This window comes from Perna viridis, chromosome 2 (assembly GCF_037379345.1).
Source record: "Perna viridis isolate PV_CMFRI_1.1 ecotype Kerala chromosome 2, ASM3737934v1, whole genome shotgun sequence".
NCBI lineage: Eukaryota > Metazoa > Mollusca > Bivalvia > Mytilida > Mytilidae > Perna > Perna viridis.
In genome coordinates this window covers 187519-213150 of record NC_142446.1, presented here as the reverse complement: position 1 = coordinate 213150, position 25632 = coordinate 187519, and the positions used below count along the sequence as shown (strand labels likewise).

The following is a 25632-nucleotide window of genomic DNA, read 5'->3' as shown; positions in this document are numbered from 1 at the left end:
TAGGATGAGGGGAACATAACAAGTCACACAAGGCGTACATTTTATTAAAAGAAACTGCTATCACTAGGAGTCAACATCATTCTTTTATATATCCTGCTGAATAGAACATGCATTTATTGTAATAAGTCAAACATTTATTTTTAAGTGGTTTGTTCTACATCCATATCTTACAGAAATGTAATATTTAAAACCGAGAGTCATCTTATCCAATGGACCACTCGCCATACCTAATATATATATATCTCAAGGCATGGGTAGTATATATATTTATCTCAAGGCACAGATAGTATATATATTTATCTCAAGGCACAGGTAGTATATATATTTATCTCACGGCATGGGTAGTATATATATTTATCTCAAAGCATGGGTAGTGTATATTTTTTATCTCAAGGCACAGGTAAATTTAGCTCATCAGAGTACAGTCATAATTTTATATGGCAAAATTGTAACAAAATGAAATAAATAATAGTATATGTACAAACATTTAGCATGAGTTGACCAAATCAGAAATAAAAAAAATTAAAGCAATAACTCCAACATGGCTAAACAGATGAACACAAAAATTTGACCACAGATGAATGTCTGAACATTTTTACTCCATGTTAGAATTTGGCTGGACCTAACTGTTTTGACGATATGTGCGAAAGACTTGTTTGACACCCATGTTCTATTTATAGTAAAGGCAACCATGTTTTTTTGATGGATCAAAAACCCCTCACCAGTTCTTTGCAGAACATTCATAACAAGTTTGGTTCTAATTGGTCTTGTAGTGTCTGAGGACAATATTTTTGAAAGAAATAACATTAATAAAAGATCAGCATTCCAATATCCCCCGCGTAAAAAAAAAGTGAGGAAAACTGTAAATTCACTGAAATTTTCTAAGTCCAAGGGCTAAACTTCTGTAAAAATCATTCAACCGTAATAAAGTCAAACTTAATCTGTAACTCTTCATAATAAGGCCACATACCAAAAACAAACTTGTTTGGTAAAAGCATTACAAAAAAGTGCAGAAAATGCAGATGAATGCATGGCATTTCCATGTCCCCTTGTGATGTGTCAGGGTGGACAAAAATAGCAAACAAGAGGCTTCTAGGAGCCTGTCATTTTTCCCCTTTCAAGGGCAATAACTCTTACAAGGTGAGGTCAAACAGCTTTTGTCTCTGAAGGCTTCTGTAGTCCTAATAATAAGAATCCTTTCAAAGGATACCCAAAGAAACATTCGTAACATGTTTGGTTTCAATTGGTCAAGTAGTGTCAGAGGAGAAGATTTCTTAAAGAAATAACATTAAAAATAAGGAAAAAAATGTCGAAAAAAGGTAATAACAACAACATGGCTTAACAGATCAAAATGAAAATTTGACCACAGATACACCTCATCATGCAGAACACTTTTACCTCATGCCAGAATTTAGCAATAGCAATGTTCTTAGATCAAAAATCTAAACACACCTTTTGTACAAGACACACTACAGAACATATGTGCAAAGTTTCATGTAATTCTGCTCAGTAGTTTCAGAGGAGAAGATTTTTGAAAAGTTGTTTACGGACGACAACAACGATGATGGACGCCATGTGAGCTAAAAAAAAGTTTAAAAAGGGCAATAACTCAAACATGGCAAAACAGATTAACATAAAAAAATGACAACAGATAGATCCCATCATGCTGAACATTTTTAGTCATAGAACTTTATCTCAAGTGAGACTTTTCTAAAGCTTGTCAAGCTAAAGGACAGTCACATTTATTTTCATTTTTATATTTTCTTTCACAAGTTGAAAATCTGAAAATTGTCATTGCAGCCTTTTTCTGTTTTTTTCTTGAACAGCATAATATAAAATTGTTTTGTAGATGTGGTACCCCAAAATGCTTGTGTTCGAATTAGTTACAATCCATGAAGTGATCTATAGGTAAGAGACAAATATATATTGTACCTCAAAATGCTTGCGTCCAAATTAGTTCCATGAAGTGGTCTATAGGTAAAAGACAGGTACCAAGTAATGACAATACCTTATAAAGACCTTCAGTTTAAGTGATAATTGAATATTAATTGTTTGCAAGGTACATTTACTTACGTTTACTCTAGATTTATAGAACTCTAGCTCATTCAATCTTTCTCTACACTTGTTAAGTTCAGCTTGATAAGAACTGGACTGGGCAACCTAAAATCATAGAAAATGTTCACAGTATACAGTATACCCCTCTCCTAATTAGATAATATGTTCTCTGTATTCAGGTTCAACAACACTCTAAGCATCAGTTTAAATGAAGATAACAATCTCTCCCTGTATCAAGTTAACTCAACTCCTAAGCCTTAATCTAAATGTAGATAACATTCTCTCCTTGTATCAAGTTAACCCAACCCCTAAGCCTTAATCTAAATGTAGATAACATTCTCTCCCTGTATCAAGTTAACTCCTAAGCCTTAATCTAAATGTAGATAACATTCTCTCCTTGTATCAAGTTAACCCAACCCCTAAGCCTTAGCCTAAATGTAGATAACATTCTCTCCTTGTATCAAGTTAACCCAACCCCTAAGTATAAATTTATTTGTATATGATGTTATCTCCTATGTACAGTTAACCCAGCCCCTGGGCACCAATTTAACTGATGAAAACTTTCCTCCCTGTGTACAGTAAACCCCACCCCTGGGCACTAATTGGACTTAATACCTTTTCTCTCAGAACATCAAGTTCATCTCTCAAAAGCCTGGCAGATCTAGCATCTTGTACCAATGTCTTGTTCTACAGATATAGACAAAACAAAACAACAGTTTACTCACAGATGTCACCGTAAATACCAGAACAACAAATAAACTACCTTAGATGTGAGAATCAATGTTCATGGTTCATTACTGGCTTAGAAATAAACTACTTTAGACGTGAGTATCAATGTTCATGGTTCAATACTGGCTTAGAAATATAAAAAAATAAAACAAATCAGATCTAAATTAAATTCAAACTTATTTGACCTCATTTAGATATTACTACAAAGTCAAATCAATACCAAATTAAGATATATCTTAACAACTTTTTTGAATGTTTTTCTTTAAAATAAAAGACATAAATTTACTTAGAAAATCCTTAAAATTATTGTACAATTTCTATATGGTTACCAAATTAGTTTTCCATAAAATTGCTACCAAACATGCTCCAAAGGTAGGAATTAAGAGGCTCCCAGGAGCCTGAATTGCTCACCTGCTTGAATTTTGCCTTTCAAAGGCAATAAATTTACCAAGAAGTTGTCCAACAATTTTGACTCTAGAAGTCTTTGGTAGGACTTATAAGATCTTTTCAACCATTGAAAGAATAATCAAGGGAACCAATGTTATAGCGGTAATCAAAAGAATGTAATCCAGGGACAAGGACCAGACATGGAAAACAGACATACACAACAAGGAACATAAAGTCACTAAAATCATACATACAAAGTAACAAAAGCAAATGAGCAACTCGGACTCCACTAAAAACTGGGAGCAATCTATCATAGTTTTCAAGATATTGACTGAAAATTGTTTAAAAAAGAGTCATTTTTTCACCTTTCAAGGGCAATAACTCTTACAAGGAGACACCTGACAAATTTTATCCCTGAAGACTTTTGTAGTCCTAATAATATGGATCATTTCAGCTATTGAAACAATTTGGCTAATCCTAACAGTTTTGTAGATACATGCAAAAAACTATTGTCTGATCCATATGTTCTATTTTTAGTAACGACTGCCATGTTTTTCGACTGATCAAAATCCCCACATCAGTTCTATGCAGGATACACCAAGGAACATTTGTACCGTTTGGTTTCAATTGATTAAATAATGTCAGAGGACAAGATTTTTGAAAGAATAACATTAAAAATAGCAAAAATCGTTTAAAAAGGGCAAAATCTCCTACATGACTCAACAGTTTAAAACCAAAATTTGACCCGAGATAGATCTCATCATGCAGAACACTTTTATGCATGTCAGAATTTAGCTAAACTTACCAGTTTTGGAGATATATGCAAAAATCTGCTGTCTGACCCCTATGTTCTATTTTTAGTAATGGCAGCCATGTTTATCAGTTCTATGCAGGATACCCCAAGGAACATTCATATCAAGTTTGGTTCTAATTAGTCAAGTAGTTTCAGAGGAGAAGAGTTTTGTATAATTGTTAACGACGACGATGACGGCCGCCAAGTGATGGCAATAGCTCACATGGCCTTTGGCGAGGTGAGCTAATAAAAAGATGTGAACTCCATTTCAACATTGAGCAAAAGTTCAGATCTGAAGACATCTGTTTGATATTAGAGATCCGCAAAGTGAATTCAAAAATTGCTTTATCAATATACATGCTTGCAGTTTTTTCTCCATCTAATTATTGTAAGCACAACCATATTCAGTAAGCATACCTTTGTTGCAAAAGTTTTAATTTGCCGTACTTTTGTACAAATGACGTGCTAAGACACCAGTTGGCTGTGATAAAGTAACCACAGTTGGTTTTAAGTATACTAAAATCAAATTTTCATTTTAAAATTACGGTGCTAACATTATATACTGAACTATATGCCAGATCAGACATTTTGTAAATAGCTATATCATATCTTACTTTTAGATTTGAAACTTTTTAAACTTCTGACACAAAATTAAATTTATAATATAATTGCACTGGGGCCTCAAAACTACTTGAAAAAGTTTTTGCAACACAAAAACCAATAGTTTCTTAATATATTTTGGCAAAAAACAAGGATTTGTTACAAATACTGTAGCCAGCAGCAGATTTTGAAAGGTAAAATTGTCAAAAACAAAGCCCCACAACGAAAGTATATTCTGAACCTATGTAATATAGATTTAATTTCCTGCTGGATATGACAGGTGTAGTATTTCTGTGACTCCATGGATAAATGAGAACATTTCATGGTAACAGCCACAGATTATTTTTTAAACTAATTGTAGAAAAGATAGACAGCGGCCTACAAGCGCGAACATGAAATCCAAAATAAATCAAAATTTAGTACCCCAGACTTCGACACTTTGTAAGGATTTAAAAAAAAAAACCTTTAATTTTTTTATGTTTAATGAAAATGAGAATAATGCCAGTTTAAACAGAGGGAACATAGTGCTGTAAATGTTACCAATGGTCTTATATACAACAATATTAACTAAAGATCCATCAGTGAACTTCAGATTATTACAAAAGTCTAAAGATTTTAATGATGGTTATAAAACCTATTACACCTATTCCTCACTGAATTCAAACTCCAGAGGAGTAGCAATTTTTTTTCAACAATAATTTTGAAATTATTGCTTTAAAGGAAACGAGAAATACAATTGGAAACTATTTAATCCTAGATATTGTAGTTCAAAAACAAAAAATGACTCTGGTATGTATGTATGGGCCAAATAAAAGACTCCCCTGATTTTTATGATATGATTTTTTGCTGTATTCCTCGAATGCCAACATCCTTTGATCTACCTACAATTTACCTGTAAAATTTTGTTAGCTTTCAAGGAATAGGTGTCAGTGGTTATCACAACAAAGGTGCATGCTTATCAAAATATTCATAGTAATTAACAGATAGGTAAATTACAGGTGACTTATTCTAGTTCATATTTCAGATAGTTATTCCAGTGATTAAAATCTTTTTTTTTTGCTGTTCATACTTAAGCATTTCTTCACAAAATCATAAATGTACAAGTACAGAACAATAGACTTTTGAATTATTTTTGAATTATTTTTTTTTGAATTATTATTGGCATGTTGCTGTTTCAGGTTACCAAGTCTGCTCTCAATTTCTCTGTACTTTCTCTTTCTGTTGTCATGTTTACCACTGAAGGCGTACTGCAGCATTTGACATCTGGATGCAGCTTCCTGGTGTTGTAACAGCTCGATGAGCTTGAAGATATTTGGGCGTGGAGTTTGGACGATTTTCTTGTTCTTTGAGTGCCAGCCCTCTAAGTTGTTGGTTATTGTAATGGTTCCAAAGATGGCGGTTGCCCTCTATCCAGTACTCGGTCACATAGTCAGTAAACCTTGTGGTGCTCATGTTCGTATCTGCATCCTCTAAGTCTTGGAGTGCTTGAAACCAGACATCTTCCACCTCCTCAGTTAGTACCATTGGAGGAACTGCTGCTCTTCTTACCAGTCTGTTGATGTCCTCGTCGTTTGAATATGCAACTTTAAGACCGCACACCTGAGTTTTCCGCCAGATGCACTTGGTATAGTGGAAAAAGCAACCTTTCTTGGTGATGCCAGCAAACAAATTTCTGAATTTCTTTAGTATTTTTGTATATAATTTAAACATTTCTTAAAATAAAAGTTAAAAAAAAATGTTAAAATTTTGTTTTATTTTTACAAATTTTTAATTATTCAACTTTATCATATTCTTACATATTTTTAAAAGTCTGCTGTTTTCCATCTAAAAAAGGTATAAAATGTTCTATTTATCAACTTCACTAATTAATCTCAACATTTAAATACTTACAAAAACATTTTAATCGTTATAAAAACACCTACTGTTATAATATAAACATCTATTGAAATATTTTTGTTAGCATTCAAGGAATAGGTAACATATAAAATGTTGGTATTCGAGGAGGCACCGATTTTTTCTGTAATAGATGACAAATTTTGGTATTTGCGGTGATTTTAATCTTGTTCTCAACCTTTAATTAGAGTATTATAATTATTTGCATATTATTAATCCTAGTGCTAGAAATACAGTTCTTGAGTTAATAGAAGAAAGAGGTCTATTTGATCCTTTCAGGGAACTTTTTCTGAGTCTATGAAAGTACACTTGGCGAAAAAGAACACCTTTCAAACAGGCCAGACTAGACTTCTTTCTTCTCTCAGAGAACACATTAATTTATTTGAAAACCTATTCTGTTGAACCTAGCTATAGGTCTGACCATTCTATAGTAGTTCTAGATTTAGAATTCCATCCATTTGTTCGTGGCAAGGGGTTTTGGAAATTCAATAATTCTTTATTGTATGATTCAGAATATATGAAAAATGTCAAAAACAAAATTTCAGAGATTGAAAAACAGTATGCTCCTCTTGTTTACAACTTTGACAATATTGATACTAATATCAATATTCAGAGTATGAATAATGAGAATATTCACTTTATAATAAATATGCAGCTATTTCTTGAAATTATACTAATGGAAATTTGTGGCAAAACCAGCTCCTATTCTAGTTTTAAAAAAAGGGAATCTGAAAAAAAGAGCATGACATGAAAAATAGAATTATGCAGTTAGAAGCAGGTATAGATGAACATTCTATAAATGAATTAGAAAGTAAGAAGCATGAACTTGAAAATCTACATAAAGAAAAGATGAGAGGAAAACTAATTAGGTCAACGGCACAATGGGTGAAAGAAGGTGAAAAGCCTTCAGGATATTTTTGTGGACTGGAATAAAAAAATTGTGTGGGTAAAATTATACCGAAAGTAGAAAAAGATGATGGTCAAGTTATAACAGATCAATTTGAAATATTAAAAGAAGTGAAATTATTTTATGAAAACTTGTATCAATGTAAAGATTCTTATACTGGTTGTAACTTGAATGATTTAGAAAAAGATTTATATCAAACACAATATAGCATTTTAACTGGCGATGAACAAAACAATCTAGAGGGTAAAATTACCATCCATCAAGCAGGTGTTGGATTGAAAAAAAAATGAAAAACAATAAAACACCTGGATCAGATGGATTTTCAGCAGAATTTTTCAAATTTTTTTTGGAAAGATCTTCAACACTTTGTAGTGGAATCTTTAAACTGTGGTTATAATACAGGTGATCTTTCTGTTACTCAGAAACAAGGAATTATTACTTGTCTACCAAAAGGGAATAAACCTCGTCAATTTTGAAAAACTGGCGTCCCATTTCATTGCTTAATACAGTATAAAAGATTGGCTCTGTGGTTATTGCAAACAGATTTAAAAAAGTTTGAGACAAATTGATTGACTTTGATCAGACAGGCTTCATTAGTGGGTGTTATATCGGGGAAAATATTCGACTTATTGATATTATGCAGTATACAGAGGAAGAAGATATACCAGGTTTATTATTATTAATTGATTTTGAAAAAGCTTTCGATTCAATTTCATGGGAATTTTTACATTGTGTTTGAAGTTGTTTAATTTTGGTGAATCTATCATTAAATGGGACAAAGTGTTTTACTCAAATATAAAATCTGCCATTATTCAGGGTGGAAATCTTTCAGATTTTTTTCATATTGGACGTGGATATAGGCAAGGAGATTCTCTGTCACCTTACTTGTTTATTTTATGTGCAGAAATTCTTGCTATCAAGATTTGTGGTAATAAGGATATGTGGTATTCAGGTTTTGCAGACGGAACACAAATTGTCAGTTTGCTGACAACAAATCTTTAATTTTGGATGGCGATGAAAAATCTCTTAGTGAATCTCTTATTGAACTTGATTGGTATGCTAAAATATCTGACTTGAATGTTAATTTTTCTAAAACCCAAGTAATTTGTTGACAGTTTGAGGTGCTGATATACTTAACACTCACTCAAAAGATTGAGCAACAACATTTCATAAAAATGAATACAAGGACCATGACACGAGGCCATTACCGTAAGATTATTTCTTGATATATGTTTAGGTTCATCAGAAAAAGTGTACAAAAATGATTACACTTGTAAGTACCTTGGTATTTACATCATAAAAACAAGTTCTTACCTCATTTTTAATTTTGGACAAAACATTGTTATTTTCTTCAACTTCCACTTGTAAATCAGATATGAATTCTTGCTTGTCTTCTCTGCAAAAGAAAAGTTGCTGTATCAAATGATTTGTGTACACACTGAATTCTCCTTATGTGGTATGTTTGTTGTGGAGTCTAGCTCTCCATGTGTGGTAATTTAGATGTGAAGTCTAGTTCTCCATGTATGGTATGTTTGTTGTGGAGTCTAGTTCTCCATGTGTGGTAAGTTAGATGTGGAGTCGAGTTCTCCATGTGTAGTATGTTGTGAAGTCTAGTTCTCCATGTGTAGTAAGTTTGATGTGAAGTCTAGTTCACCATGTGTGGTATGTATGTTGTGAAGTCTAGTTCTCCATGTGTGGTATGTTAGATGTGAAGTCTAGTTCTCCATGTGTGGTATGTTTGTTGTGAAGTCTAGTTCTCCATGTGTGGTATGTTTGTTGTGAAGTCTAGTTCTCCATGTGTGGTATGTATGTTGTGAAGTCTAGTTCTCCATGTGTGGTAAGTCAGATGTGTGGTATGTTTGTTGTGAAGTCTAGTTCTCCATGTGTGGTATGTATGTTGTGAAATCTAGTTCTCCACGTGTGGTAAGCTTGATGTGAAGTCTAGTTCTCCATGTGTGGTAAGTTAGATGCGAAGTCTAGTTCTCCATGTATGGTAAGTTAGATGTGTGGTATGTTATGAAGTCTAGTTCTCCATGTGTGGTAAGTTAGATGTGAAGTCAAGCTCTCCATGTATGGTATGTTTGTTGTGGAGTCTAGTTCTCCAAGTGTGGTAAGTTAGATGTGGAGTCGAGTTCTACATGTGTAGTATGTTGTGAAGTCTAGTTCTCCATTTGTAGTAAGTTTGATGTGAAGTCTAGTTCACCATGTGTGGTATGTATGTTGTGAAGTCTAGTTCTCCATGTGTGGTATGTTAGATGTGAAGTCTAGTTCTCCATGTGTGGTATGTTTGTTGTGAAGTCTAGTTCTCCATGTGTGGTATGTATGTTGTGAAGTCTAGTTCTCCATGTGTGGTAAGTTAGATGTGTGGTATGTGTGTTGTGAAGTCTAGTTCTCCATGTGTGGTATGTATGTTGTGAAATCTAGTTCTCCACGTGTGGTAAGCTTGATGTGAAGTCTAGTTCTCCATGTGTGGTAAGTTAGATGCGAAGTCTAGTTCTCCATGTATGGTAAGTTAGATGTGTGGTATGTTATGAAGTCTAGTTCTCCATGTGTGGTATGTTTGTTGTGAAGTCTAGTTCTCCATGTGTGGTTAGTTTGATGTGTATCATCTATTTTCCAGTGTTTGACTTCCAGATATATTTCAAGGTACTGGCTATTTCCATGTTCATTCCCATGAAAATGAAATGAATACTTATAGTAAATCATATATCCAGTCAATAAGAGAGAGAGAATAAATTGCAATTCACTTTTACTTGAGAGAGAGTAACATATAATTCCTGCCACAATGAGAGAGAAAAACTTAAAACTTCTGTCAATATGAGTGCAAGCAACTTACAATTCTTTTCAGCACAATATTAAGTAACATTCCATTCCTCTCACCATAAGAGATGTTATACTTACAGTTCCTGCCTTAACTTCCTAATTTTTGCTTTACAGTCAGCAAGTTCTACAACCATGTGATGTTTCTCGGGACTTGTTGGTGCTGCCAAAGGCACTGATGTATGCCCCTTTAGCTGAGCCTGATAAAAATCACGCTCCTGTGCTAGTTCTGATAGTATCTGGGAAAATACAAAGTGAATATTTTTAGTAGTTGAAACATGTTACCTGTATGTTTGCATAGATGTCATAAGAATATAAGTATATAAGAGTTAACTTAAATTCTGCTTTCTAGGTCTATAAAGATTATCAATAGGAGACTATCTACAAAGTAACCATTAATTAGTTTCAATTCTACAAGAAATATGTGAGCAATGGCTCACTAGTGATACACAATATAAAGAAGTAACATAACTTTTGTAAAGTGACATCTACATGTTCCATGAAAAACAAGAAATCTGTGAGCAATGGCTCACAACTGATACACAATATAAAGAAGTAAAGTAACTTTTGTAAGGTGACATCCAAACATTCCATGAAAAACAAGAAATCTGTGAACAATGGCTCACAACTGTTACACAATATAAAGAAGTAAAGTAACTTTTGTAAGGTGACATCTACACTTTCTATGGAAAAGAAGAAATCCGTGAGCAATGGCTCACTAGTGATACACAATATAAAGAAAATAAACAAAGTCCTTGGTAAACAGGAAATTTTTTTAAAAAATGGATCCTACCATATGGCATACCTACAGGAAGAATGTGTTAAAATTTTAAGCAATTGTTAAGAAAACTGTGACAGAAAAAATTGTTATGGATGCACAGACAAGGGTAAAACAATATACCTGAGAGGGGGAGGGGGATAAAAATACATCAGAGAAAATATTTAAACAGGATGCAGATGGGAGAACATACTTGAACAGAGTGCAGATGGGAGAAGTTATTCAAATAATGTGAAAATATAAAATGTTTATTAACTGCCTAAAGAGCCAAGAGGCTGAGAGCGCTCACAGTGAATGATTTAATTTTATGTTCTATTCCATTATTATACACAAACGTCTCAGAATGTGACGACTCTATTCGCTACACTGCTCCATCAGATCAAATTGATACAGGGAAGTAATGAATAATGTATAGAAAGGTCTGAAAAATTGCCAACGATGTTAGAACTGTCAAATTTGTGATGTAAATTTTTGGTCGTTCCCTCTGCAGGACTCGAACTCGTACAGCTGTGATATCTATGGCAACAATATATATATAGAAGGATCTGAAAAATTCTTAACAATTTTAGAACTGTCAAATTTGTGAAGGAAATTTTTGGCCATTCCCTCTGCAGGACTCAAACTCGTACCACTGTGACATCTATAGCAACTCTGCCTGCACAAAGTCCAGCAACCTAGACCATTCAGCCAGCTAGACTATATTATAAGTTATCTACGTTAGTATCTGTAGATATGGAGATTTTAAATCCCTGAACATCCTGAGGCGAAGCCAAAGGGTGTATGGTAGTACTGAAGGGTTTAAAATTTCCGTATCTACGGATATAAATGAAAATGATGACTTTATCCCCGGTTTCAAGCTTAAACTGGCATTTTTCTTGGAATTTTTTATACAACATGTAACACAAATGTGACATTTTTCCAAGTATCTTTGAAAAATATAGTGAAATATGCAAATTTTGCATGTTTTTTTATCAGATGTAGGGTACTACCTTTGGTAGAGCCCTACAGTGCTCAAATATAAGGTTTGTTTGTTTGTTGGGGTTTAATGTCCGAGCAGCAATATTTCAGCTATATTCAGACGATGAACATGAAATGGATGATAAAATGAACATGAAAAAAAATGAACATGAATTGAAAACAAAAGGATGGGACACAAGGATAATAGGGTCAACAAATTTTGATTGCCACTGGAAAAAGGGGGGATGGGTAAGGTCGGGCAATTTAGCCTCCTGTGGCAGAGCGCAAAGGTTCCTACTCCTATCGAAAACCACAGCAGGGTTCTTTAACATGCGAGGAACGTGGCATCTTTCCCAACACGATGCACCACTATGGTTGGCGGTCAGATTTTCCATATTATAGCCTGACAACCCCAGCATGTAACATGCCAGGGGTACCCCATTCCACCACCTGGGGCACACATCCCAGTTGCTCTGTGGGCAGAGCGCCTAGCCCCCGGCTAGGTTTCTGAGCACTATTTAGTCGCCTTATACGACAAGCTTAGCGCTGCTGCAGGCCTATTCTTTTAACACCCGGACCTGCACGGGGCTCAAATATAAGGTATTTTTATTGAAATAACAATGGAAATTGACAATATTGTTTTTGCTGGTCAACGTCTCGAGCGCTACGTCACAGACGTTAAAAGTTCTTTGGTCAGAGATGTGAGATTGAAACTAAACTAGGTCTAAACTAGGAATTCCATTGATGATGATGACGACGAAGCAAAGTTATGTGCGTAAAAAATCTGGAAAATAGGACAAATTAATGGCACCAAGGATTAATTCGTTTTAAAAAAGGAACGACATTTAATTACTCGGGATACATGGAGTGTACAGAATTTATCATCCATTGAGGAATTTCAAGTAATTCTACAAAAAACTTCAGAATTTAATCACTGAAATTTTGCGCTAAAATCAGATTTCGTGTTCATTTGTAGTGGTTATAGTTGATGTTGATACATCCAATGTAACATCCATGAAATACCAGCATTTGCGTAACAGAATCAAATCATTTAAGTTAACTCCGGACAGTTGATTTCTGAATTCAGTCATTTGTGTGTTCATTAATGCCGGAAATACTGATCTTGGAGGAGCTGGAAGTGCCAACACTTGCATTGTTGAAGGCAATGCATGGGTTAGATTCAGAGCAGGCAGTGTGTTTAAAGGTGTTGGTGGAGGTAAGCTGATATTTTTGACTTCTCTGCCAGTGCGCGTGACGTTCCCCGGGAAATGTCTAGCAACCCCCAGGGGATATGGCTTAGCAACGTCCGGGGATATGGGATTTTGAGCAACGTGTAGCTAACCAATCAAGCTTCAGTACTGATATCCAGCTGAGAATAAAAAAATATAGCTTTCGCTGGCTGGGACATTCCTCTTCCTATGAAAAATCTAGTGTTGTAACTTAGTACACGATATATGGTAGTACAGAACAGCTCATCTAGGTGTTGTTATGTCTCCCACTGTAGACGGAATGAAATGACCAAAAATTTGCTTTGTATATATACTATAAAAGTTTAATATCAGTACAAATTTCGCCTCAGAAGTGATTTTTTGACAATGGAAAAAGTTTCAATAAATTCCATTCAGTGGTGTTTGAGGAGAAATGCATAAGAGATGCCTCTTCCCCCATCCAAACCCCCATATACACATATTCATTAATTACGAAGTCCATGGTTTGCTACAAATGTATGCTAAACCCCAAAATTGATTCAGATTAAAATATAAACTACAGGCTCCAGAGAGCCTAAGTTGCTCATCTGGAGAACTGGAAATCATATGATCATATCATTTGATTACCAAAAGCTTAAATGGTCTATGGCAGCCATCTTGTTTAATCAAGTGGAACCAAAATTTAATCAGATGTCAAAATTGTCCCTTTTATTATTTCTGCCACGACTGGTCACTATTGGCTCAATCAAAGCAAAGATATAAGCATTTCCCCATTGGGTTTCATAGCATCTTTTAAGTGGCAGCAGCCACCTCAGTCAGAGAAAAAGTGGAATATTTGTAGAAGGCATTGAGGTTATTAACTCTATCAAATTTCAAGACATTGGCACCAGTGGTTTCAGAGTTCAGCTATGAAAATTTGCCAATCAGACGCTTAAATGGCCTCTGGCATCCATCTTGTTTAATCAAGCAGGACCAAAAGTGGATCATTTGTAAAGGCTCTTGCATACATCAATTCTGTTAAATTAAGTTAAAATTGGGCAAGGGGTTTTCAGGTAGTTGAGAAAAATGTGAAAAGTTTACGGACCAGGTGAGCTAAAAAGGAGGTGCACAATGACAAAATATAATAATGATTTGGTTAATTCCATTCAGTGGTGCATGAGAAGTAAGGATAAGAGATTCATCCATCTATGTGCCCATAAATGATGAAATCCATGTTCTGCTATGTTAAACACTCAAATTTATTGGGATCAAAATATTAAATAGGAGAAACACCATGGGAACATGTAATATTTTGTGAAAGTTTCATTTAATTCTACTCAGTGGTGTAGGAGGTAAGAGATAGGTTCCCCCATTGTAATGGAAGGAATGACTGACGGACGCACACCTCAATCACTAATACAGATATTAATCATTCTTAGTTTCTAGTGATCAGGGAATCAGTGAAGTACATGTATGTACCTCAAAATAATCATCTCTCTCCTTTATCAGCCTGGTCACATGGTTAAACATTTTTTCCGTGTATGTCTCTAGTGACTCGGTGGGCTCCATGTGCATGATAAACTCTGTGTCATCTGTCACCTACAATATAATTTATTTAATCTTAATCACAATGTACTTATTGGAAAAAGTCAAATAAACTCCCAATAACAAGTGTGTACAGTTTGCCATTGTGCAGCAATCATTATTTCGTTAAGCAGGGACATATAATACGAACTATATAATTATATGTTCCTGGTTCTAGTACATAGCTACAACATGAAACTATGAAAATATCTATAATCTGACTATAGGGCAGAATTAACTGTATACCTGTATAACCTATCTTTGGGGGGATGGGGGGCAGTATCAAGTGTAAATTCCCCCTCCCCGGGGGAACTGGTTTGAGCAGTAAGCCAGCACTACCTGGGACTTGGCTGGTTTGAGCAGTAAGCTACCACCTCCTAGGACTTTGGCTGAATGGAGAAGTAAGCCAGCACCCCCTGGGACTTTGGTTTGACAGGGTTTACTGTATTTACCGTCAGGTTTACTCTGGGAGCAGTTTTGACAGGGCTAACCGTATTTACTGTCTGGTTTCCTCGGGGAAGTTTTGACAGGGCTGACCCTATTTACTGTCTGGTTTCCTCGGGAACAGTTTTGACAGGGTTGACCGTATTTACTGTCTGAGAGCACATGAGTTTTGTGAAAAGACATGAAGAGTTCACTTGAACTTGTGTAGTTCAAGACTACATAACATTTATGCAAACTCATGTAAATTCACACAAAGAATGATTCACTATTATTTTACATAAGCTGTATATCCTATGAAAGAGATCCTCACTATACACATGTACTTATTAGGAAACAAAACTAATGGCTTAATTTATATGATCAAAGATAATTTCAGTGAACATAATGTTTTAATGTGTAATCAATATTTAACGACATACTAAGTGGGCATTCCTCAAGAGAAATTAAATTGATCTACAACAAGCAGAAATAGCAGTTAGAAGTAACTAGTTAGTATAATGTATGTGACAATGTATACCAGAGAAAATCAATACAATCAGCAATAGACCATCAATGATCCAAACCACAGAATCTTCTGATTTCTATCTATATACTGGTACAATGAATTGTATAGGGGGCTAGTCAATCATTAATAAAATCTTTAAACAGATAACTAAATGTCATAGAAATTGGGGGTTTATTTCAGTATTGATAGGAACATAACAGAGACTTTAAATAAAACATGGATCAATAATTTTTTCAAAAGATAATGTAGAAAAGGAAGTTCCTATCTGCATCAAAGTGTAATAAAATTAGGTGCTGGGAATAATTAGCATTCAGTGAATTATAATCACTGATGAGAAAAAAAAGTCCTTCTATAAACAAAACCTTAATTAGCATTATATATCTTGATTTATATAGTATTTACATGTCCACTTTTGTCTTCTCATCCTTAATTTATATAATGTTACAGCTCAGAACATGTTAAAGCAGACAGTTTTAACCAAGAAATAGTGACTATATGACATACTATAGTACTTTACATATATTTACATGTATTAAACATAATCTAAATACCATAAATATTCAACCAATAAAAGCATTCTAAAACCTAGAGAAGTTACACCAACCAACAGCATATAGAAATTACAGTAACAAACAACAACAAAATAAAGAGTTTTGTGGAGCATAGTATAAAATGACCCCAGCCTGTTGAACTCTGTTCACTTAAGGCAGGCGTGGACGGACATACATAGTACATGTATTATTCATTTTTGATGCACTTACTGGTAGACAGAAAACCATGTCCAAAGTTGCAACAGAATGACTGGGGAAAAGTGAGTTATCTCACCTTTATTATGAAAGGGCAATGCACTTCATATAATTGAAACCTTGACTAACTGACACTTGAAAAATAATTCAATGCCATTTCTGCATTTCTGACAACATTTTGAATAAGATTTCATGGAAAGACTTGTGTTTTTTTCACCTACTGCCTGATTTTTACAGAGAATAGCACTTTAACATTAAAAGATAAGTCTACCATGTTAAAAAACTTTTAAAACAGAATTTCAAAAGGAAGAACTTGACATTTGTATTAAAAATAAACCTTTTCCATTAATTATAATGATAACACCTATTTTCCACCTTTTAGCCCCTTATTTTCAGAAAGACCAAAAAAACATAGGGCGCTCTTCCATGTCCCTATTACAGTAACAAACAACATATAGAAATTACAGTAACCAACAGCATACAGAAAAAGTAATCAAGGGAACCAAGGTTATAGCGGTAATCAAAAGAATGTAATCCAGGGACAAAGACCAGACATGGAAAACAGACATACACCAAGAACATAAAGTAACTAAAATCATACATACAAAGTAACAAAAGCAAATGAGCAACTCGGACTCCACTAAAAACTGGGAGCATGGACCAGGTGCACGGGTAGGGTAAGCATCCTCTGCTTTTCTAGAAACACCTGTCGAGTTGCTCATAAAAAAGTCAAGTTTGGGGTAGACAAACGAGGAAAGGAAAACTATGACCCGTTGAATAAATCAGTTTTCATGGTGCAGATGGATACACCATAACGATCCACGAGTTCATGATGATGACCATAAAACTTCTGTAGTGATGACTTCAATCTTGTAGCAACATAACCCTGTTCCAGAAGCCTATTTGTTAGAGTTCTAGCGCGATACAAAAAATCTGCATAGTTTCGGCAAGCTCTGGCATAACGTATGAGTTGTGATATGAACACTCCATACGCAGGTGCCGAAGGGATGTTGCCACAGATGAAAGGAAAGTTCTGAATGAAAAGTCATCAAGTTTGTCATAAAGTTTGGTCAATAGTTTTCCTTTACCATCGATTTCTAATTGTAGGTCAAGATACGAGGCTGAAATTACAGTAACCAACAACATATAGAAATTAGCAACCAACAGCATATAGAAATTACTGTAACCAACAAAACAGAAATTACAGTAACCAGCAGCATAAAGAAATTACAGCAACCAACAGCATAAATTACAGTAACCAACATCATATAGAAATTACAGTAACCAACATCATATAGAAATTAGAGCAACCAACAGCATATAGAAATTACAGTAACCAACATCATATAGAAATTAGAACAACAGCATAAAGAAATTACAGCAACCAACAGCATATAGAAATTACAGTAACCAACATCATACAGAAATTAGAGTAACCAACAACATATAGAAATTACAGTAACAAACATCATATAGAAATTACAGCAACCAACAGCATATAGAAATTACAGTAACCAACATCATATAGAAATTACAGCAACAGCATATAGAAATTACAGTAACCAACAACATATAGAAATTAAAGCAACCAACAGCATATAGAAATTACAGTAACCAGCATCATATAGAAATTACAGTAACCAACATCACATAAAAATTACAGTAACCAGCATCATAAAGAAATTACAGCAACCAACAGCATATAGAAATTAAAGTAACCAACATCATATAGAAATTAAAGCAACCAACAGCATAAAGAAATTACAGTAACCAGCATCATATAGAAATTACAGCAACCAACAGCATATAGAAATTAAAGTAACCAACATCATATAGAAATTAAAGCAACCAACAGCATAAAGAAATTACAGTAACCAGCATCATATAGAAATTACAGCAACCAACAGCATATAAAAATTACAGTAACCATTATTACTATCATAACTGACAGCAACCATTACAACATCATAACTGAAATGGTAATAAACCAACAGGTAATGTAGTTCTGTCTTATTTTGTTTGCCTGTTCTATCAAAGGTCACAAAATCATAAATTTTCAGCTAAATTTCACAAACACATATATTATATGATTAATATTATGAATATTGAAATGATAACCTATTTCAGCAGTTCAATCCATAGTGAGTGGCTCAATATCCATGGAAACCACTTCATCCCATAGTGAGTGGCCCTAGACCCAAAGTTACCATCAGCTCATCCCATAGTGAGTGGCCCCATACCGAAAGGTTACCAGCAGCTCATCCCATAGTGAATGGACTTTGATCCAGGGTAACCAGGTTATCCCAAAGTGATTGGCCCATACCCAAGGTTACAAACAACTCATAGTGGCCCCATACCTAAAAGTTACCAGCAGCTCAACCTAAAATGAGTGGCCCCATATCCAAGGTTACAGGCTCATCCCAAAGAACATCCTGATAATTCTACTAACCTCTTTGATAAGCTCAACAATTTCATGTTGTACGTGGACATCCAAGCTCTTGATGGCTTCAATGAAACTCTCTTTCTTGTCACATTGTATAGCACAACCAAGAACTAACAACAGTACTTTACGTAGTTCTATCAAACTGGCCTCTGGAAATGCAACATATTCACTTTTAGTACAGTTACAATTGTACATTATCAAAATTCTACTTGCATCACACTAGTACAAGTTTAAAATTGCTAACAACTGCACTAACAACAACTCTTGATTAAAAAAATAAAGAGTTTTGTGGAGCATAGTATAAAATGACCCCAGCCTGTTGAACTCTGTTCACTTAAGGCAAGCGTGGACGGACATACATTGTACATGTATTATTAGTTTTTGATGCACTTACTGGTAGACAAAAAACCATGTCCAAAGTTGCAATAGAATGACTGGGGAAAAGTGAGTTATCTCACCTTTATTATGAAAGGGCAATGCACTTCATATAATTGAAACCTTGAATTACTGACACTTGAAAAATAATTCAATGCCATTTCTGCATTTCTGACAACATTTTGAATAAGATTTCATGGAAAGACTTGTGTTTTTTTTCACCCACTGCCTGATTTTTACAGAGAATAGCACTTTAACATTAAAAGATAAGTCTACCATGTTAAAAAACTTTTAAAACAGAATTTCAAAAGGAAGAACTTGACATTTGTATTAAAAATAAACCTTTTCCATTAATTATAACACCTATTTTCCACCTTTTAGCCCCTTATTTTCAGAAAGACCAAAAAAACATAGGGCGCTCTTCCATGTCCCTATGAGATATTGTGTTAAAATTTCAAAAAAATGTTAATAAATGAAAGGGTAAGGGTTAGGGTTAGTGGTAAGTTAATGGACGCCAACTACACAGACAACAACGACAGGGTGATACCATAATATGACCTTAAGCATTTTTCGTGGTCATATAAAAATTGTAAGAGATGAAATTTCATGAGGAATCCAATTAAAAGAATTCAAAATCTGACCAAATCTGAAAAAAGTGTTTTTTTAGGCGAGGTCCCCTTTGGCCCCTTATAACTCCAAATCCATTAGAGATTTCTGATATATGGTTAAATAATCTAATAATTTTACATGGAAACAGGTTTACTGAAATCCATTCAATTTTTTTTTAAGATAGAAATGTTGCCAGCTAACATGGACAAACTATAGAAATTATATAATTTTAGGGACATTGCTAGTTCAGTGTGTAATTATTGTTGACACAGAGATCACTTTGGGAGGAGTCATGGGCCATTGGTCGTAAATATGCAAAAATGAGTCATTGGCCAATTTGTGTGCGTGTGTGTGTAAAATTAATGCATTATTCATATGATTGGCCCGTAGTAATATTTGAAATTATCCATTTAATGTCACAAGAATGGGCCATTGACCCAATATTAGAAAATTCAAGGCTTACCTCTATGATGTACATGTATTATTAGAGAGAGTAATATTTGTCGAGACACATGTATATACATGTAATTTTTCTTAGGTGATATTTCCAAACAACATTATCATTTTTAGTAAATAAATTGGACTACAATGTAACAACATCATTTATTGTGTTATTTGTGTGTTTATTCTGTGAATGATCTTTATCAATTCTAAAAAATACAAGGTCAACTGAAGTTGGACAAATCTGGGGTGCTGGTCAAAAGAGACACATATTGATCAATGCCCACTGAAGTCACTATGAACTGACCATTGTTTATAGTATATTCAAATTATTTAAATTCTTGAACTTGTTTCAAATATTTGTTTGTTCAATACCCAGTCAGTGTGAATAATATCCTTCATCAATTCAATCACTCAATATACTATGACTCTCCTTTTCATTCATTAGTAGACTACATGTATATGTATACAGTTTGCTATATACAGTTAGAAATAGTAGCCTGCCCACCAGCCCAATGCAGGGCTGGCTAATTTTAGCAAAATATTATATAGCCATATAGTAAATATATTGGAAAATAATATTCAGGACTGGTTAGAATTTGAGTGAGTTTCCTACCCTGCTATATAGGGTTAATATGGAATAGGCATTGCGTACATCAGTAAGCACTGTGAGCTTGACAATTATCATACTTGTACCATTTGCGCAGACTGGTTTGAATAAAACCCTTTGTCACAAGAAAGGGGGTGTGGGTCGGAATGAGAATATTTTTTGCAAGTGCAACATATTTATCTTTATTATATAGTAATAAATATTTTCCTATTCAAATCAATAGAAAACAAAGCATGCAATATATCCTGGTATTTGCACACAAAATTTCATCTGTATCTGTAAAAATTCGGAGACGTTCTGAATATGTTTTTAAATTTATTGCACTGTTGTCTGCTAAAAAAACGAGATATTGACAGGTTGCTATAAAAATGGCAATGACCTCTTTATATGGGTCAACATATTTCTGTGTTTGGTGACAGTTATTGTGATTCCATTTTTCTTTCAAATAATACTAACAAAAAATACATTCCTTTCAATTTTACTACAATTTATCAAACATTCATAAATTTATATTGCACTAGTTCATATATTTATTATGCATGGTATTTGAACTAGTGCAATAAAACACATACAACATTGTCAAATGCATTATATCCAACAAATTAGTATAATGTTAACTGAAATATTTATTACTATGTATATAATAAAAGGGTTATTGCATGAATACTGGTGAATATTGTCCCTCGCAGAATATTAAATTGCACTCGCAAGCTCGTGCAATATAATATTCTGCTCAGTTCTTCGCAGATGGTGTGAATATTTTACACATATTGTGTGACACAAACAAAATTCAAATGCAAATGAAAGCATATGTAAATTTCAACAAGAAATGATGGCCTTTTGTATCTTAGATAAGCTATACTTCGATTTTGATAATACAATCGGAGTTACATTTTTTCTGAGATGGGTAAGGATCTTGATAACAGCAACAGTGGAGCAGAGGAGATTCCGAGATTGTAAATGCATACATCAATATTTTTTTCCCCAACTTTTTAATACGACTTTTGATAAGAGGAAAAACTGAAAAAATCTCGAAAACTATCAGAAAAGATGAAGTATTTTTTTATTGAAACATAATCTTAACCTACATATTTTTGTTTGTTTGATTTAACAAAATGTTAAATTTTCTCTGCAAGGACGGTCACTTTTTGTTAACTCCATGACATTAATTTTTTTTTTGTTGGTATATTGGGGAAACTTAAGTTAAGGGAAATTAAGATAGTACATGTAATAACTGTAGAGTTCATACCGCTTTGTGGTACTTGTTACTAAGGTCTTTCTCACACAGGAAAGACCTAATTGTTTTTCATCTGTTTGTTTTTTTTTCTTCAAACATTTATTTGAACTTGGTTGTGTTTCGTCATTTTCCATGAAACATTACCAAATTTGGACCAAGGATAAACCTCAGTAAGGACTTTTACAGGATGACCCTGTGAAAAATTTCATTATCCACTTATATAGAAGTCATTGGCACTTTTTCAACCTGGTCCCTCCTCTTCATTTGTAAAGGTATGACATGATCATACTTGGTCAACATGTAGAGGTCATCATGTACAATAAGCAAATGACCCTGCTTAGGATTTCATCATCTTCTTTATGTGTTTTGTCCCTTTAAAACAATTTCTTTTAATTGCTTATATCTTATAGATAGAATTAATCTCAAAACTGTTACTTGTACAAGGACACATGACTTTACAAATAAACAGAAACATGTAATTTGTCATCAAACCCTACGGAATTTATATCCCTTAAAATATCATATTCAAGTTTTGAAAATTTATATTCCAGAACTGGAAGTCGTAGAGACATACAAATGATCTTTGACCCATTGACCTTTCTTTGTACCAAAGGTCAAAGATCAAGAAGGACAAAAAAGCTTTCTCAATGAAAACTTCAGGTCTTGATATTAAGAAAACAATAAAATAAATGCAAATATGAAATGACACACTCAATGAGCTCTACATTTTAAGCTTCAATTTACAACTGTCTGTTCAAAATTTATATCAGAGTCAAGTTCGTGACCTTGACATGATTGTATGACCTTGACCTTGAAACTTTTTTCAAGGTCATGTGATCCTTAGGTGTATGGTGGTATCCTCATGACTCTACATCTTCCAATTCTGGAGATAGGTATTGCATCTTATTTCAATTATTCATTGTGCCCAAAATGAGCTCTGAAATTGCTCAATTTTTTTAACTGGTGCTGTATGTGTTCTGCTGATTATCATACAGTTTACATATTTGTGTTGTTTTGGATCTATTGAAATTTGTGTTTATGAGCAGTGGTATTTATTTCAAAATGAGCAACAGATATACAAATATTTTACATAGAATGAAAGAAACTACAACAGCTAGAAATTTACAATGGTTATGTATATTTCATAAGTTAAAGTACCTTTGTATAATTGATATTGCATCATTTTTCAACTTCGTGGAAGGGGGTTATGTGATATGTTATTTTGAAGGTCTAAATGAGCAGGTTAAAAAATCAAACTTTCAAACCCAATATTTCATATATGTGTGAAGGGTACAGCATTAAGTAATAATATTTAAAGTTCTAAGAAGGTAAGGTATCAAATGGAAAGCCTTAAAGCGCACATCCAAAATATAAATGGGTTGGATGTGGTCAATGAGTGCAAAATTTACATGTTTTATATGGTTAAGTTGTCGCATATCAAATGAAAGTTGTAATGTGTACATTACAAATAACAATTTTGTTTAATGAATAAGAATCTGATTGGGGGTTAATAAGTGCAAAATGGCAAAGTTCATAGAAAGTAGGGCTGTTGCATATCAAATGAAAGGTCATCAAGTGTACATAACAAAAATCATGATGAATACCTCTTCCATTGCATTTGACAAGGTCACCCAGTGCAAAAAAGAAATTGTTGTGGAAGGATTGATTGTTATATGTCAAAACAAACGCTCCTAATATGTACATTACAAGAAGAAAGAGCTAGTGTTCTGCCCTGGGTCTTTACACTCTACACCAAATTTGGACCTCTTAAATGTCTAATGAGTATCTGCCTTGTAAGGCTAAACTTGATTACAACAATAAAGATTGTGACTTTATACATGTACATAAATTGGCTTTTAACTCTCAATTAGAAACATCTCCAACTCGAGTTTTCTGGGTTTACAGACAGGTTTGATACTAAGTATTTGTCAAATGGTGGGAGTTTAAACTTTGCCTTTTCTGGATCTTTTGTAACTGCTTAGATATTAAGACTTACCTTTTTCTGGGTCCTTACAAACCAAATGATAGTTAGGAATTTTAATGATGAGAATCTGTTGTAATACATCCTGAAATACATGAAATAAAAAAAAATGTTGAGTAGTTAATATAAATTACGTGTACTAATTTAGGTTGGTTTTGGGACATATTCTTTGTTTTAAATCATTCCAATTACCAGAGACTTTGCTCTTATGATCTTAACACAAAATAGATTTTTATTTTATGAGTCAACTAAAACTATAGACATTGCCTAATCATAACTTCATACGGGACAAGTTCTAATTGAGGCATATTTTTCCTTTAGTTTGAAAGATGGCCACATTAAACACTAGTCTCTCAACTTTTTCTAAACAGACCTTTTTCATTTGTTTAACTAATTGAAAACAATAAATATGAGTTTTATATCACTATAAAAAGATATTACGTGCCCTGTTATAATGACAATAAAATTGCCTGGATGTAAAATTTCAGAGTAAACAGTTTGATAGGTGCTCAGTACTGACACCGAAGTGTGTGTATACAATACTCTCCTCTAATATAAAGTGTGTATATACAATACATATCCATAAAACTCTCTTCTAATATACATAGCTATCCAGGTTATACTTGAGTGCTATCATTGATAAGATTTATATTAACTTAGCCACAAACTATTGTATACCTTTATATAGAACTATATGTGTTATATACTAAGATAAATATTATTTTGGCCATAATTAAAAGGTTTTATCAAATCAATTCTAAGTGTGAAAGTTGATCAACAATGAAATTGTTCTCATGTACTGTACATGAATTATTACAGCACTAATCTGATTATAGTAAGTTAACATCCAGTTCTCTCTTTACTTCACATTCCAACATTTAAACAACCTACACTTAAAATAAATTCAGAATGATATAGGAAACTGACAGAACATAGACAAGCAATGTTAGTTATAAGCTCTACTACATGTAAGCTTGTGTTTATATTTATACAGACTTTAAATCATGTTATTATTATGTCTATTATCACTTGACTCAGTGTTTCAGATGAAACTGACTACTTAAGATAATCCCTTCATTCTGTGTTTTAGCGAAACTGACAGTACATGTACTAACATGTAAGACAATCACTTCAGTATTGCAGGGAAAACTAACAGAACTTGCATAATTACTTGATTCTGTGTTCCAGGAGAAACTGACAAAACATAAGACAATCACTTGATTCTGTGTTCCAGGAGAAACTGACAAAACATTAGACAATCACTTGATTCTGTGATCCAGGAGAAACTGACAAAACATAAGACAATCACTTGATTCTGTGTTCCAGGAGAAACTGACAAAACATAAGACAATCACTTGATTCTGAGTTCCAGGAGAAACTGACAAAACATAAGACAATCACTTGATTCTGAGTTCCAGGAGAAACTGACAAAACATAAGACAATCACTTGATTCTGAGTTCTAGAAGAAACTGACAAAACATTAGACAATAATTTGATTCTGTGTTCCAGGAGAAACTGACAGATCATAAGACAATCACTTGATTCTGTAT

General features: G+C 33.7%; 1 protein-coding gene across 6 annotated transcripts in view; it reads right to left on the bottom strand.

Annotated features, from left to right (window-relative positions):
- The window catches only part of LOC148623219 (girdin-like), an 89372-nt gene that overhangs the window by 58751 nt on the left and 4989 nt on the right, over positions 1–25632 (bottom strand). For all 6 annotated transcript variants that reach the window (XM_088564875.1, XM_088564876.1, XM_088564878.1 and 3 more), the window contains exons 4-10: positions 24097–24166; positions 18835–18977; positions 14586–14705; positions 10266–10423; positions 8679–8760; positions 2671–2742; positions 2074–2160 (exon numbers count right to left, since the gene is read on the bottom strand). In XM_088564875.1, the coding sequence (XP_088421001.1) occupies positions 2074–2160; positions 2671–2742; positions 8679–8760; positions 10266–10423; positions 14586–14705; positions 18835–18977; positions 24097–24166 (732 nt within the window). The remainder of the gene's footprint in view (positions 1–2073; positions 2161–2670; positions 2743–8678; positions 8761–10265; positions 10424–14585; positions 14706–18834; positions 18978–24096; positions 24167–25632) is intronic.